At 47.5% G+C, this 13,926-nt stretch overlaps 1 protein-coding gene across 1 annotated transcript; it reads right to left on the reverse strand.

Annotated features, from left to right (window-relative positions):
• Window positions 1-125: 125 nt before the first annotated feature.
• Window positions 126-2,822, reverse strand: LOC104581531 (scarecrow-like protein 9). The gene is made up of 2 exons (XM_010229281.3): window positions 2,549-2,822; window positions 126-2,471 (listed from the first exon to the last, which is right to left on the reverse strand). The coding sequence occupies exon 2, from the start codon at window positions 2,356-2,358 to the stop codon at window positions 379-381; it is 1,980 nt and encodes a 659-aa protein (XP_010227583.1). The 5' UTR covers window positions 2,359-2,471; window positions 2,549-2,822; the 3' UTR covers window positions 126-378.
• Window positions 2,823-13,926: the final 11,104 nt, after the last annotated feature.

A 13,926-nucleotide genomic window follows, 5' to 3' on the forward strand; every position in this document is an offset into this window, starting at 1 on the left:
GGTTCTTCTTTTTACACTGTCAACTCAGTTCTGGCGCACACCGCTAATCCATATATGCCTTTTAGTTGTCCCAGCAGCTAATATATCACACCTCGATATGCCCTACACCAAATTGAGCAATGAAATAATACAGCAGGTAAAAGATATCACTTTTGCCAATTCAGGGAACAAGTAGTTGGAAATATGTTACGCAGACACCTGCCACTCAGTTAGAAAAATCATATGCAATAAGTTTCCGTTCTAGCTAAGTTCAGCAAAAACACATTAATTTTGCTTCAGAAAAGGGTCAAAGCTCATCAACATAAGCTTCAGAATATCACAACGAAACAGCAAAAAGTGATGAAATATATCAAGCAAAGGCTAGTGGTCTCTACAGGTCTAGCTAGGTTTCCATGTGGATTGGGCCAAGATGACTTTGCCCTTCCAACCTTGCAGCATCCACTTGTTATCTTCATCAACGAGGAAATCCTTGTGATAGGACTTGGTTACCTTATATCTGGCCTTCTTCACTGTATCTTGATTCAGAGGCAGCTGCCTGAATCCTGCCCTGATGTTCCTGACTTGCCATTGCTTGTAAGTCTCCGGCCTCTCAACCCTCTCTGTGCCCTCGCAAGCAACCACGTTTAGAGCTTCCCGTCCGAAGAAATCCCTTTCAATCAGAAGCCTATGTTCGTCCAGCCGTGAACTGGTAGTTTCAAGCATGTCGAAGAGCGAGGAGAAGTAGAACAGGGCCTCCTTGAAGCGTGTCACGAAGAAGGGCGCGTTGTAAGTGCCATTGACAACCCCATGAATGAACATATGTGGATTCATCTTCCTGATTGTGTTGAGAACCCTCATTCTCGGGCTGTCATCCGTCACTGTCTCGTCCATCATGTGCCTCATTAGGAAAGTGCAGTTCACAATAAGAAGCTCATCCTTGTCGATCTTGAGATCTTCAACTCTGACGGTATCCCACTTGGCAGCTATGGCATGATATTCAAAGGGGACTTTGAACGTCCGGGCATACTCACGTAAACGCTGCCCTGTCGCCTCTACACGCTCCGCAGGCCGGAACCCTGGCTGTGGTAAGTCAATACCGGTGATTCGGAGTCTCGGGGGGCCACCAAGTCTCCTTGCGATCCGCTGCATGAAGATTGGCCACTGGAAGCCCCACCGTATGCCGTAGTCAACAATGTGTAACCTGGTCACATCCTTGGAAGCATTCAAGATGGCTTCATTAGAGAAGAACTTTGACAATTTGTTGAACGGGCATACCGTCACATACAGCTCGAACGCTTTCAGTATATCAGCAGTAGTATTCCGCTGCGCCACAAGTGAGCGATAGATGGTGCTACCTGTGCCGGCAAGGCGAGCCTCGAGCCCGTTGGCAAAGTAATGCGCCAGCCTCTGCCCGGCATCCCCCAGAGCAGAAGAATGCTGTCTGATCTGCTTGAGCAGCTCGACAGAATTCCGGTAATCATCGATCGCCGTGGCCTGAGCACAGTGTATCAGCAGGGTTGTCAGATCGACCGACTCCTCCTCCGCCGCCGCCGCTCCAGGTTTCCCCTTCTTCCGCCCTCTCTTGTTCCCCGACCCTTTCACGTACACGGCGCTGACCTCTGCTTCGGCAGGCAACGGCGACTGGAGAATGCAGTTGACGCCATCGCACAGAAGCACTTTGTCGAACATCTCCCGGACGGTCTCCTCCTCGCACACCGCCGACTGCTTGCTCCTCCTCTCCTCCTCCTCCTCCAGCTCCACGCCACGGTCGCCATGTCTGTTCTTCCGACCCTTATGAACAGCACAATCCCCTTCCAGCTTCACCGGTTCCTCCTCGCAAGGCACAATCTGGCAAGAAGAGGTCTGTGTCTGTCTGCCCACGAACACACCAGCGTCGTTTCCTGCAAAACCGCAGCAAGGATCCATCCAGGGATTATTATTCTGACGGCACGCCCCCGCGGGCGCCGCGTCGGCGATGATGTCCACGAAGGGCTTCTCGACGGCGAGGAGCGCCGAGTCCTGCTGCGGGTCCGTCGCGGCGGAGGAGGCACCGGGGCACGAGTCCTCATCCTCGTCTTCGAGGAGGAACTGGTTGATGTACGCGAGGACGGCGTCGCCGGTGACGTCCTCCGGGGCGTCCAGCTCGGCGGTGGTGATAGATGACGAAGGGCTCGGCGTTTGGCCGAGCGCCGGCGGGCCCGAGGGCGGAGACGGCCCTACGGAACCGGGGTGGAATCCGTGGGGAGCCGCCGGGAATCGGAGGTGCGGATGCTGCTGCTGCTGCTGGAGGGGGGAGAAGTTGAACATGTAGTTGGGGGCGGCGGCTGGGTTGGTGACGGAGAAGATGTCGCCATAGTCAACATCCTCGCACGAACCCATGGTGCTGCTTCTGCCTCTGCTACGATGACACAAACAAAAATAATATCTTTCCTCGAAGCCTCTTCCTCTTGCGACAACAACAAGATCTCGCTTGATTTATGCTTCTCCTGGCGCTGCAATCGCATACGAATCTCTCTTTAGAACACAATCGCTCAAGACAGAAGAAGAAGAAGAGAAGCGGCTGATTTACCTCCGCGGAAGGGAAGGGAAGAGCAGCAGCGACTCTTCAGTAAGATCTCTGATCTCTTCTGGGCCGGGGGAGCAAGCAAACACAAATACAAGCACTGCCTGCTTGCTACTACTCGTAGTAGCTACGGGCCGCGAGAGTTGTGGGAGTCGAAGCCGCCTGGAATCGGAACCTGGAAGAAGAAAGCGACGGTGATTGGGGGAAAGGGCCACCGAGAGTCCACCAGCACGAGCTACGGTTCGGGCTACCACTGCTGTATGACCGCGATGTCTTTGTTTTGCTGAGCCTTTTCGCTTCTTTGTTCTTTTCCTTCTCTTCTTTCTTTCTTTCCGTTGGTCGTCGTGCATTGGTGGGTTCTGCCCCTAATGATAAATAATCTCGCTGCATTAACAAATCGGGAACGTACGGCACTGATGAGACGGACAGTGTAGCTGCTACTCCACGAAGCTTGACTGGATGCATGGAACAGAAAGCTTTCTGTTTACTCGCGAAAAAAATGAGAAGGATGGACGTCAGCACGTATGTCCGCATGGGATCTCATCTGATCTGATCATCATCTCCAGACCCGGAACAGGGGGCGACGTCGATGGCCGTCGGATTCTCTCTACGGTTGAGATATCCGTCGTCTGGAACAAGTTACTACTACGAGAGTGTCACGTAGTTGTAGCAGCTTGTTCATCAAGGTGAACGCACGAGAAGGACCGGCGCAAAAGGGGATTATAATACGTACTTGGTGGCACGAGTATCTCGTTTTTTCTCCTTGCTGCACTTTTTATTTATGCTCACGTACGTCGCTGTCGATTCTTCTCGTCCGGCGTTACGTAATGCCCGGTCGGCCGTAGGCTACTTCTTCTTTTTGTCAGTTGTGTGTGGTCATGGTTCCGGAATCCTCGAAACGGAATTGGTTGCACGGTTCCGTCTACAAGTGGGAGATATGGAATGATTTTTTGTTTCAGAAACAGGAAGAAAGGTGAGGGGGAAACGGGGCAGTGTGCGCTTAGAAGGGGCCTTGCAAAGTCCAGATAGCAGGGTCGATGGCCCAGAAATTTTTTGTCCTGCAACGTGTTTGGTTGGTTAGCCCAGAAAGAAGTTTTTGATCCGGAGCGTGTTTGGTTAGCCCTGACTGGCCCAAGAGGATAGCATATCACCTACGCCCAGCCACGCAGATTGTGTCGGCCCAAAAGCAAAGTCAGTCCCTAAAAAGGAACTAAAATAAGAAGAAACACTCGCTCAAAAAAAGAAGAAGAAAGAAAGCAAAGCCAATCAAGACATGATTAAGGTATTTTGTGTCGGTAAAAAAGATCAAGGGATGTACTTACATTAAAACAAGTTGATGGATTTTGCGCCTGTTTCAGAAAGTTTGGTTTATGGGATCAGGCTAACGCTCTCTCGGCTTTTTTTCACCCCCTTCCATGTACTACATCCTTGGGCGTGGGACGATTAAAATCGAATGGTAATCGTATGCATCAGCTCCAGGAAATAAAAAAAGAGAGAAAAGAAGACGAGCTGCATCTGTACCTTAGGGTCACAAGCATTCAGAACTCAGAAGCCTCGACATATCCGTTAGAGCATGTTCAATGCAAGGTGTTTAAGGTAGTGCTACAAAATTAAACCAATTTATTCTCAAGCATCAGTGTTTATTTTTATACTAGAGGTGTTTAATTTCAGACCAAAAGGTTTTAATATTTAATTCTAACCTTTAAAATCTAAAATCAGGGTTAGATATATTTTAACCTTTGTGGATTAACATGATGGCTTCTTGTCCTTTTTTCTATTGCTTAATTTTTTTTTGAGAGATCTATTGCTTAATTGGTATATTGCAAAGTAAAAAAAAATCAAATTAGTATTAGAAATCTGAGTCTCAGGCAACATGCTACGGAAGTTGTGTGTGCATTACAAAGACGTACAGATGCATGCAGGTGTTCATGGTTTGGACTTACTCAGTCGTGTGTGTTTTTGCTGCCTTGTCCCTAAACTATACCCTAGTGCGGCTCGTGAACTCCGCTTGGCGAGGGCAGACGATCGAGTCGCTCGATCAAGTTGATCTGGAGCACGAACTCCGCTTGGCGAGGGCAGACGATCGAGTCGCTTGATCAAATTGATCTCGAGCATGGGACGACGCGGACACAAATTGAAGACGCTTGGATTGTATTCCGCTCGGTAGATTCATCAATGGCTGGCTTGCTGCTAAGGCACATACATATGGCCCTCCGTGCGGATCTAATTCCTAATTTGAGAATCTGTGTCGCTATACCAACCGGCAAACAAAATGTGTTTCCATGTATATTGTGGATTGGTTTCCATACCGATTATTGATTTGCTTCTAACGTTCCTTTTCTATTATGTTACGATAAATTTGGACCCTACGATAACTATTGCAAAATCCGGACCGTAGAATTTCTGCTATTTTAATTAGATATTAGATACTCGTTTTTTTTCAAGCATCTCTCTGAACACCTTGCATTAAACATGCTCTAGCAGGATTATAAGCGAATACATGTTCCGGTGTCCACGCACCAAGTCCTTTCGAAATTGAAGGCACATGAGGGGCTTGGATCCCTTGACTTAAAGTCAGTGACTTTATGGTCACTGACAGGTGGGGCCGGATTCACATGTCAGTGACTGTAAAGTCACTGAGTTTAAATCAGGTGATCCCTCTCCGCACAGGAGACGTATATATCCCGTTCGTTGGATCCAACGGGGATCACGTACGTACGTACCCCGCCGTGCGATCGGATCTCGCATGCCGATCCCATTTATACACCGCGCGCGCAAGACATGCATGCATGCGTCACGCTCGCGCTCGCGCACGCGCAGCAGTAAATTGGCAAATCGGCACGATCGAGATTAATTGATCAAGTGCGGGGTATGTGTGCGTGCGCCCGCGATCAAATCCGTACCGGCTCTCCGAGGCGATCGATCGGCCCCATGCATATATCGTCCGTCCATCACGCGGGCCGTGGAACTGTGCGTGCTGTGCGTACGGTTAGAGAGCCGCGAAAGGTATCCTAGGGCAGTCTAGCTAATACCGTAAAACGTGTGCTGTGTCGTCGTTGGATCAAGATCCACCAGCCAAATCCATCGATTTTTCTCTAACTAAATATCAAACGACTTCTCAAAGCAAAATGGTTAATTAATTAGAGCAATAATCTACACAGCTGGTTAGGACTTGTTTGTTTCTAGAAAATAAAATAGACAAGTCATGTTTTTTTAAGGGAAACAAATCAATTGTGCCGGTGCATTACAGTCTTCGAGGTTTTCCGTGCCGACAAATTGGAGCAGTTTTTGGTGCCCTGCAAATTCTGAAGGCTTCGAATACATGATCAAAAGATACAAAACATGTATACTAGCATTTTGCAGCCCAATTGGTGGAGCATTTTGCTCTTTTTGTATCGTTGCATGATATGTATTGCATTTTCAGGCAATATGTGGGCCATATCTTTTTTTAGTGTGAGCAACGTAGAGGAGCAGGTTCCTGCTGTCTCTTTTCTTCTGCTGTTAGTCTGTTACATATTACAGCTTTAGCAACCAAGAATTCATTTCATTTGATCAAAATGAAATGAAATGAAATCCAATTTGATAGGATTTCATTTGGTTGAATTTGAATTCCGGATTGAAAAATCATATTTGTCTACCACGTGGATTTGAGGAGTGAAGGACAATTCTAGAGAAATGATGGCTTTTAGAGAGAAATTGAGGCTAGCTATAGTGTGATTCCATGAAAAGTCCAAACAATACATGGTTAAATTCCAAGCACTAGTTAGGAGATGTGATAGAATTTTTATTCTTATTGGTTGCCTTGAACAATGGTCAAGCAAATAATAGCAATTCGTGTCACATTATCTTGTTTTCAAGTTACTACACCCATTTTTTTTACATCCAGAATGATGGAAGGATGTAATAATACTACTTATAACTTTCTTGGATGTAATTGTTTTTCATCTTGAAGTAAGTTCTGCCTCTTTATTTTCTTACATCCAGATGTTGGAAGGATGTAATACTACTTACTTAACTATGAATTAATTTTTTTTTCATATGAAAGGAATTAAGTTCTGCCTCTTTATTTTCTTATATACAGGGTGATGGAAGGATGGAACACTATCTTAATCTGGGATGTAACTTCGGGTGGGAAGGGGGGTGATGGTAAGTTTCAGACACACCACCTAGTTGCAAACTCCCAGAACTGCCTTGTTTACATTCTAAAACTATGTGGGATGTAAGTTCGCATGACTCTGTATACTCAGGTTCACTATGTGAATCCCATCAGGTAGCAGATTCAAATTCTTACTCAAGTGTAAAAAAACATGAAGCAAAGTAAGTATTTTCATATGAAGGTGCATCATAAATGATTTTCAGTATTCCTAGCAGATCCTTTAATTTTTACATCCTGGTACTATAGAGTTATGTTTGAACGAAAGTTTCAAGTTACTTTGTGTGCAAAACTCTATTTCCATGTGTTACTAATTCATAAGATCTGTTGACTGTTGTTCAGCAGAGTGACACACCAGTTTGGTGTACAGAGCTAGGCAACAATAGCAGGGGAGGTGCATGAAGCTTCTATCTAATATTGACTCTCTTGTACAATAGCAGTTTGGATCAATTACTTCTGTGACGAACTGACGATCTGTTCGTGCATGGCTGTACTTGTTGATTTTTTTGTTGCGGCACAAGCTACATGCTAGTTCTCAGATTCATGTCTTGTACCTGTGCAAACTGTTCTATTTTTGGATTTTGTAGATCTATAGTAGGTGAAATTCTAGAGAAATTTTATTTTGGATGCAAAAGGAACACCTTACCGAGGATCACGTTTGAAATAGCTTATCGATAATTATTTTGTGGGCAATATCAATTTGCTTGATGTATGCTGGAGGTGCTGCTTTGGGTCGACGGGAGCAATAAAGCAAAAGCAAGGACATTGCTTTTAATGCGTTTGTGTTCGGGAGCGTTTGTTGTCGGAATCCGGCAGCCCAACCCACCTGGTCGGGAGCACTTTTCAAGCGTACATAGTGCGCGCGCACTGTGTAGCCTGGTCCTTTTATTAATAGAGAATCACATTACACGAACAAACAAACGTGGAAACAAAAATATTGATCAGGAGAAGAACGGTTATCCTGAAAAATTTGCAGAAAGAACCTAATGGATAGAAAAAATACATAACGATCACTTGGGATTCCTGCACTCGCCGAAGCCAGCGGCCGCCGCCAAACTCCAACGTCGTCTAGACGAATGTTGGAAGAGACGCCGAACCTCCACCATTGCCAGATCCAAAAAAGCATCATCGCCAACGAGCCTTTGTGAGTTGATGAACAGGCCCGTTGCAAACAACGAGGCACATGTCGTTGTTGCACGTCGACCAGGGGATGTCCCCGTGCTTCCTTGGACCTAGATCCACCGCATCCCATCGACGAAGTCATGGAAGAACAACAGATCCACCACCTCTGGACCAACATTCTCGCTCCAGAGAAACCACCTCGCCCCGGCCCTCAACGACGCCGTTGATAACGACGAACGCCGGTGACACATCGAGAAACGGATCTCACACGATCTGAAGAACGACGAGAAGACCAAGCTGTTGATCTAAAGGACCAACAAGCACATGTTGCCATCAACTCTAAGGCGCCGTCCCTGAAGGTTGCCGCCAGTGTGGGAGTAGAGTTGAGGCAAATTTATTCACCTGGGCGCCGCTCTCACCACCCCAACGACGCACCACGGCAGGCAAAACCAGCCCACACTACAGTCCAAGATGGAGGAAGAAGGTTCCCCCTCTCTCCTGCCGCCGGAGCGGCAAACGGAGTGAGAGGGGACCAGAGCCTTCACCGACGGCGCGCTCCTGTCGCCTGGGAGACGAGGAAAGAACCGTCCCTCGAGAGGGGTAGTTGTTGAATGTCGCCTCTGTTGGGGTGGAAGCCACCGGGAGGAATTGTTCCTGTGCTAACGTTAAAGTTTGAGCCTTATCCTTCTGATGATCTATAGTTGGGCCATCTGGTCTACTAGGGCAACCGCAGTGGGGTGACCCAAATTAACGGACCGCGTTTTGTGTCCGTTTTGGTCCATTTGGATCGCGGCCCGTACTGAATACGCTCTGCTGCTCGGCCTTCATCCGTTTGGGTCGCCCACCACCCTAACCCTAGCGGTGCGACCCAAATGCGGCGGACCATTTTTGGCGCCCGAATTCAAATCTCTCCCCTGTTCGCGGCTAGACTCCCCGCCGGCAAGGATTGAAGCCAAATCGATGGCAATTTAAGATACAAAAATACAAATTAGTGTTCAGGCCTCGCCGGCATACATAGCAAGCATAGTTTCATACAAATGCAACAGTTTTGGCCACATATCATTCCTCCAAGGATGCGGGCACATCGCGTTCTTGTATCATCTTCCTCTTGGCCAGGAACCAAGCTCGCGTCGGAGGGTCCATGAGGCTCAAGTCCGCCGTCATGATCCTTGTCTCCTCAGCGAGCATAGCGGTCGCGGCTGCAGGTTTGGTCGTCGCCCCATTGGCCCCTCGATAGCGAGCTTCCTCTTTTGCACTTTGATGAATTCCTTCATTTGCTCCTCCTTTTGTTGAAGCACCTTCTCCTTCACGGCTTCATTCTCGGACCACATCTTCTTGAGTGTCTCCTCGAAGGCAAGGTTGGAGGCCTCACGCTTGGTGCCTAACTTGGAGTTGGTTCTCCCCCTAGACCGGAAGGCCCGGGTTGCTACCTCGATGTGGCCAGAGGCCTCGAGGTCGATGACGCTGCAGTCACGTTTCTTCCCATTGCCGGAGCTCTTCTTGGTGGCCAGATAAACATCTTGCCACTTTGGGGCCTCCTTGAGGATCCGCCAACAAGGATCAAGGCAAATGGTTTTTTATACATAACTTTGAAGTACTCCAAAGGTTGATACGCCTGCAGACAATGAGGACGACACATTGTTGAGCGCAAACAAAACACATGAGAAGAGGACAATGTTAACACAACTCACCATGTCTCCGACGCCGACACCGCTGAGTGGCCTCGCCTTCACGTGATCATGCGCGCCCGCAAACTTGTTGCATTCGGACTGGATGAGGCCCCATCTCTTTTGAAGGGAAACCTCTCCCCGGTCGCTCATGAAGTTGTATGGGGGCAAGAGGCGATGCTCATGGAAGAAATCATAGATATGCTTTCAATACGTGACGACTTTTTGCTCGGCCCCGCAAATTGGATCTTGTCCAATTTCTAGCCAGGCCTCGCACAACAGCTTGTCCTTGCACTCGGCATACGCCTGCGTCCTCTTGCGTGTTCCCTTCTTTTGACATCTGGACGTGTCCGAGCCGGTATCAGTGCCGGCACGGTGTACAGCGGCTCGTTGTCAATGCCGACCCCCTCTTGTGTTTCTCGCCCCATTGCTCGCCAACTTCTTCCTCATACGACGGGGCCTCTTGGCCGATGAGAACCTCCATGAACTGGGACGGCTCGTTGTAGTAATTCGGGTCGGCGGGATCAACGACCCGTTCAGGCATATCACCGAACAGGTTGCGGCCACTATCCAAAGAAGAGGCAGGGAAAGGGCGGGCCACCTTCATCAATAGGCTTGGCATCGTGGCTGGGGACGGATTGAGGTCGAGCTCATCGCCGGCTGCTGCGGACGGAGCCAGTTCGCCATGTCGGGCGATTCCGACGAGGGCCGTGAGGCCGGCGTCGTCGGCCGAGGTGGCGGTGGGCAGCTCACCACGCTAGACTCTGTGCTCGCCGCCGTCGTTTGCAAGCTGTCGGGTGGCAATGCACCTTGTGCTAACTTGCCAAAGAGGAGGATGGTCCGCATCGCATCCTCCTGCTGTCCTTGGGCAAGGGCAGCTTCCTGGAGGTACCGCTCTCTTTCCTTCTCAAGCTCCCGCTCTTTGGCGGCGGTGAGCTCCGCATCCCTTGCGAGCTTGCGCACCCGCCATTGTCCCATCTTCTGGGTCTCGATGGCCCTCGCATTCGGGGTCATCTCCTTCTTTGGTTTCCTTGGTCGAGTGAGGACGTCGGGAGCAGCTAGGTCTAGGGATGCTATGGCCGCCTCTGAGGTTGTGGTGGCGGCGGGGGCGGCTGGGGCTCGCCCGTCGATGGCGCCGGCGAGAAGGGTGGGATTTTTTGCCGCCATTGAGGAGAGCGTGCGGGAGGCAGTGGGGAAGAAAGGGGGCAAATGAAATTTGATTCGGTCACAGACAGGGGGAAAAGGGATGTATCTAGGGCGGAAGAGCGGATTTCCGTTCCTCTTCCGCGCGCGATGCATCCCCGCCACAAATTTGGGACGGAAATGGGTCCATCCAGGGGAAAAACCGGACGCCCGCCCAAATGCGTCGTCCGCTAGACCGCACATTTGGTCTGTTTCCCGCAAACGGACCACGCCGGCCTAAATGCGTCGTCCCGCTGGAGGTGACCTTAGACAGAATCTCGCGCTTTGCCGCGCACGCCAATCACTCCTCCGCATGGATGTGTTCTTTTTATCCCTGTTCTTTTATATGCTCACATAGGATGGAATACTAATTTTATTTAGACAACGACCAAATATTACATACTAATTTTAATGAAATTAATAAACTAAATAAACTAATCCATCCAGCTGCCAAATTAAAAAAACCAAGTAAATCTAATCTGCTCAGCTGAAGTCATCGGCGTCCTCGTCGGTGGTGTCTCAGGGTGTGTATTTTGTTTTCAGGTCGGTTAATACGGTTTCTATACACCAGTTAATATGATTTCGTATAAAATACGGCTCAGTTCGGTTATAACGTTCAATTCGGTTTGGTTTCGGTTAGAAACAATTAATCAAAGTTGATGCGAATTTGTGAGCAACATTTAATTTTTTTGTCATGTGTTCTAACACAAACACGATGACCAAATACGAGTTGCATTGTTTCCGTTCCACTGATTTTTGTAGATCGGTTTACGGAAGAACAGAGGCAGTGCCCTCCAGCTACCAACACTTGCCTACAGCGAGCGATCAAGCGTTCACGTAGCCAGAGCCCAATTCTGATCACGATAAGGGAAGCCCAAATGCATATGGGCTTGAAGTTCCATTATAATTTTTTATGGGCCTGAAGACTTGCAGGCTGGTACAACGAAACCTACAGGCTGCCTCGTTCGGCCGTTGGCCCCGTTCACTGCCCTGTCGCCACGATTTGATCGGAGGCTTGAAAGTTGAAACATTAGACATGTTTGTTTGGTATTCAGCTTCATCTTTTGATGGTGTTTTTTAGTTTCATGTGTAAACATGAGAAGTGTTTTTGAGATTGCTAAAAGCACCAAAAGCTGAAACAGAAGTCCAAACAAACAGGACCTTGGTTCCACATGTCCGGGGGCAACGAGAGCACAGAGCTGGATCCTATAAAAGGAGTCAGGGTGTGCCTCAAGCTGAGAAATATTAGGAGTTGGTACCACCTTGCTAGAGGGGCCTGCCTTTATAACATTTTGCCGTTTTTCAAAAGAAAAAAGCTTTTGTTTGGTTTTATTCTGTTTGACCGAATTATCTCAGTTATTACTGAACGGCTACGGGTACTCCCTCCGTTTGGATTTGCAAAACTTCTATCGAAATTTGTGCCACACTTTGACTAACAATTACTCAAATTATATTTAAAAGTTGTGAAGGAACAACTCCACCTTACTGTTACAATATAAACATCACAAATGTTGAAGGAACCATTTCAACGTGCTGCGCTAGATATCGCTCTAGGGACGAGGAACTGCCAAGAGTTTAATCAAGCTGTTAACACAAAAGATCTAATTTAAGATCTAAGACAAAGAACATTGCTTTTTGTTTCTTCAGATCCCACAAGTTGTGATCCTCATGTTCTGAATTTTTATTTATTTTTGCTGCAGCGACTGAGCCACTACACGACCGGTTTTCTCTCTCCCTTCCTGGTTTCCATCGGATCTATATCTTCCTCCAAGGTAACCCTCGATTCTTCTCCTCCTTTCCGTCATGAATGTGGCCTCTTCTGTGTGATACTAGTAGAACAAATCAAGAAGTTCTGCAACTTTTAGAAATAAATCTTTTATTGGGTTTCAGAGTTTCCTTTTCCTTGTGTGTTCAATTTATATGCTTAAGGGAGAACTTATGAGTTAACATGCTATCCTGCTCATACCTGTACGTAAGAGAGTGTTAAAAAGGGGAACGAAAATTGATGGGGATTAAAGATAAAGTAGTACTCCCTCCGTTCCGTATTCTTTGTGTTGCTCAATTTAGACTGATGGAACGGAGAGAGTAGTACAGAGAGATTGCTCAATACAAATCAACTAGCGTCTTCAGTAAATAAATCAATACAATTTTTCACTTGATTGGCCAGCTTTTTGGTTAAGGTGGAGCCATGTAAGCTAATACTCAAGATTTAATCTAAGTGTCCTTAGCCAGGGGCCTGTATAAGAATTTAATTGCCACAAGGGTAACAACTATTTAGATAGCTTACTCACAAAACATGTAGTCAGAGAATAGTTCTTAGCCTCACAAATCAGGACCCTAGCATTTTGCTAACCCTGCCATGAAATAAATATTTTTAGGATCCCAGGTAGCACCCTGTTTTGAGTGGACAATATATAAGCTGCACACTTAAGGCATTATGCACACTAGTATGTCTTTAGGTGATTAATAGGGAAGCTGTGTCTAGGTATATATAGGTGAAGCTGTCCTCATGGAGGCAATTTACATCCGAGGCAGCCATCAAAACCAATAGTTTAACACACACTTTCAGGTGCGTTAGTTTTCGGCCAATGAAATGAACAGAACCAATACCTAGATAAGAGAGTGAATTAAACTGAAACTATATGGTAACTAGTGGAAATGCGTGCGCTGCCACGGCCCAACGCACACGTCACGCGACCACTTTAAAAGATGATCCCGTGCACTAATAAATCATCATTCAAGTTTTATACCAAATTTTCACATTCTAACAAGAAAAGACCAATACAAAAGTTCAAAACATAGAGCAAATTTGTATACATCCAAAAGTCTGGAACCCATAGAAAAAAGATGCTAATTTCCAATTATGCTGTCGAACTATCAGTAGATGCTAATTTCCAATCACAGCATGCGCATGGTAATCATTTGGTGCATGGTAGAACACTAATCTATCTATTATCCATAGCAGCTACTATCAATCAGGTTGGGAGTACATACCAATTAGCTATCGAATTATCCGTCGATTAGTGCAAAGCACCACAACAAACGAAAACAACAAGGACTCGCTGGATGGTTGAGCTATGGCCGGCCACCTACTGGATCTCATGCGTGGATGGCGGACGACGGCCACTTTCTGGATCACGCATTGGGACTGCGGACAGCGGTCGTGGGGTGGATCTCGCTTGGGGTCGGTATGCTTGGAGTGGCCAGGGCGCGAAGTGCAGCGAGAAAAGCAGTGATGTCCAGGCGAAGGAAGGAGCAGG

Source organism: Brachypodium distachyon, chromosome 1 (genome assembly GCF_000005505.3).
Source record: "Brachypodium distachyon strain Bd21 chromosome 1, Brachypodium_distachyon_v3.0, whole genome shotgun sequence".
In the NCBI taxonomy this organism is placed as follows: Eukaryota; Viridiplantae; Streptophyta; class Magnoliopsida; order Poales; family Poaceae; genus Brachypodium; species Brachypodium distachyon.

Coding starts and splice junctions, on each gene's coding strand:
- LOC104581531 (XM_010229281.3), bottom strand. CDS start 2,358: ATGGGTTCGTGCGAGGATGTTGACTATGGCGACATCTTCTCCGTCACC.